We start from the raw sequence: 2,408 nt of genomic DNA on the forward strand, positions 1-2,408 counted from the left end.
TCATTTTGGTTCACTTAGATTACTGCTGTAATCAACCCTGCACTGGATAAGTACTTTCCTGCAGACTCTGGTGTGAGGATTATTGCTGAGCCTGGACGATTCTATGTAGCCTCTGCATATATGCTAGCTGTCAACATCATTGCTAAGAAAGTCAACATGAAGGAGCAATCGGGCTCTGATGGTAAGACCCTGCTTCCTGATTACTTGTGTACATTTTATATTTCTGAAACAGCAAAGCCTTATTTTTATTTTTATTTTTTATTAAAATAATGCAGATGAAGACGATGGGGCCGATGACAGAACTCTAATGTACTATGTCAATGATGGTGTTTATGGATCTTTTAACTGCATCCTTTTTGATCATGCACATGTGACTCCCATTGTACACAAGGTACAGAAACAATTGCAATATTTTTATATGCTGTATTAATCCTTATTAATATGCTATGTGGCATGTAATTTCCATTTATAAATAATTATTACCATTTTTGTTGCACTCCATAGAAACCCAAGCCTGACGAGCACATGTACCCATGCAGTATTTGGGGTCCTACTTGTGATGGCCTTGACCGCATTGTGGAGCTGTGTACTCTGCCTGACCGGCAGGTAGGAGACTGGCTCCTGTTTGAAAACATGGGTGCTTACACTGTAGCTGCTTCGTCCACATTTAACGGCTTCCAAAAGCCAGACATCTGTTACGTCATGTCCAGATCCGCTTGGTGAGTTCAGGTTTTCTTATTACCGACTGTTTTTTCCTTACACTGAATTTATATTCCTGCTGAATCCATCTATACAGTTTGATAAACTGAGGACATTCTTCTGTATCGTATATTAGGCAATGCATGCAGCAGATCCATGCCCAGGGAATGCCTGCTCTGGTGGAAGAACAGAACCATGGGAACATACCAGGCCACTGTGGCCGTGAAAGCACCTTGGAGATGCCAGCGAAGCCCTGCACTGCCCGGGTTCTCTAAGTCAACATAAATGCAGTATAGAATGGTGGTGTTTTGCATTAATTTTTTACATAAATGGACTCTTGATGGTCCTCTAAGGAGGAAAGTCTTGGTGCCCACCGTACTTTACCATAAAATTGTAACTGGTCCATGAATATGCATGTGCCCAGAATATTGCAGATGCAGATTTTTTTTTTTAATTATTATTTTATTTTATTATGATTTTGCAATTGTTTAAATATCATATGATGTCATTGCTTCCTTTTTACACAGATACTTAACCAGCGAATAGGGAGACCATGGATGTCTTTCCATGTATTTACTGTGTTTTATGGTGGTCTGTTGCTGTTTTACCACCCACTTGCCTAAACATCCATTGAATTACACCATCAGCACAAGACAATTTGAATATACTTAACCACTACAATGGACCACTATATTAAGGAGCTTGGCATGTTTTTTATTTTTATTTTTTTTCTCTCTTCTGACCATTCACATATTTCATACACATTCCTTTTTTCTTTTTTTCTTTTTTTTTTTTGTAATGGTAGTCAGATTCTTAAAACTAGCATTATTTATGACCATGATGCATTTGAAAATGGATATGAAAGAGATGGGATTGCATACCTACTGCTTTCCTATGGAAACTTTTTGTATTTTATTTGTTTTTATAAATAAAACCTCAAGCAAACACCTCTTTCCTGTTTTTTATCCTATAACATACAGTATACAGACCTTAGAATATGCATTACACACAAGAGCAAATTTTACTGTGTAACTAAAGTATACTTGATTGTTTACATGCAAGAAGATTGAAAATTGTAGAGGGTGGTATTTTAATTGGTGTTATAGACCTAATACATTTTTGAGGTCTTGAGAGAAGTAATATGCAAATCAGTACATGAAAATCATAGAACTGGAAGGTTCACTGTATTGCTTAATACAAAATATGCCTCACCATCCTGGTATTCATGGTTATAGTAAGTTGGACTCAAGGTGTTTCATGTCTCTTCAGATCCTCCAGGGTCCTGTCTATTCTCTTGTGAACTCATATCAGCTCATTTTATTGAGGTATTGGTGGGGGGTCTGGATTTGTCCATGCTCCTGTGGCATTTGAACAATCTTTTTTGGAGATTTGTTTTGAATCATTATCTTACTGGAAGAGCTAGTCACAACCCAGCTGTAATTTCATGGCAGATGCAGTCTGATTTTCACTTAAAATATCATTGCATTTCACAAACATCCCAAAAAGAACAGCTCCACGTCATCACATATCCCCTGCCATACTTAACAGTAAGAATTAGATTCCTTTCTGTACAAATATTTATTTTTCTGCCAAATCCACTCTTGAGTGTTTGACAAAAAGCTTTATTCTATCCTCTGACGGTAGAACTCAGTTCCAATCAGATTTCCAGTAGTGTCTATGGCACTCCAGGTGCTTGGATTTGTGTTTAG

The 2,408-nt window shown here is 37.4% G+C and overlaps 1 protein-coding gene across 1 annotated transcript in view; it reads left to right on the plus strand.

Moving 5' to 3' along the window:
* Positions 1 to 1,644, plus strand: part of LOC132852227 (ornithine decarboxylase-like) — a 5,054-nt gene extending 3,410 nt beyond the window's left edge. The window contains exons 8-11 of the mRNA XM_060879308.1: positions 19 to 181; positions 276 to 391; positions 505 to 719; positions 836 to 1,644. Of these exons, the coding sequence (XP_060735291.1) occupies positions 19 to 181; positions 276 to 391; positions 505 to 719; positions 836 to 974 (633 nt within the window). The 3' untranslated portion in view covers positions 975 to 1,644. The remainder of the gene's footprint in view (positions 1 to 18; positions 182 to 275; positions 392 to 504; positions 720 to 835) is intronic.
* Positions 1,645 to 2,408: the final 764 nt, after the last annotated feature.

Source organism: Tachysurus vachellii, chromosome 10 (genome assembly GCF_030014155.1).
Source record: "Tachysurus vachellii isolate PV-2020 chromosome 10, HZAU_Pvac_v1, whole genome shotgun sequence".
Taxonomy (NCBI): Eukaryota; Metazoa; Chordata; class Actinopteri; order Siluriformes; family Bagridae; genus Tachysurus; species Tachysurus vachellii.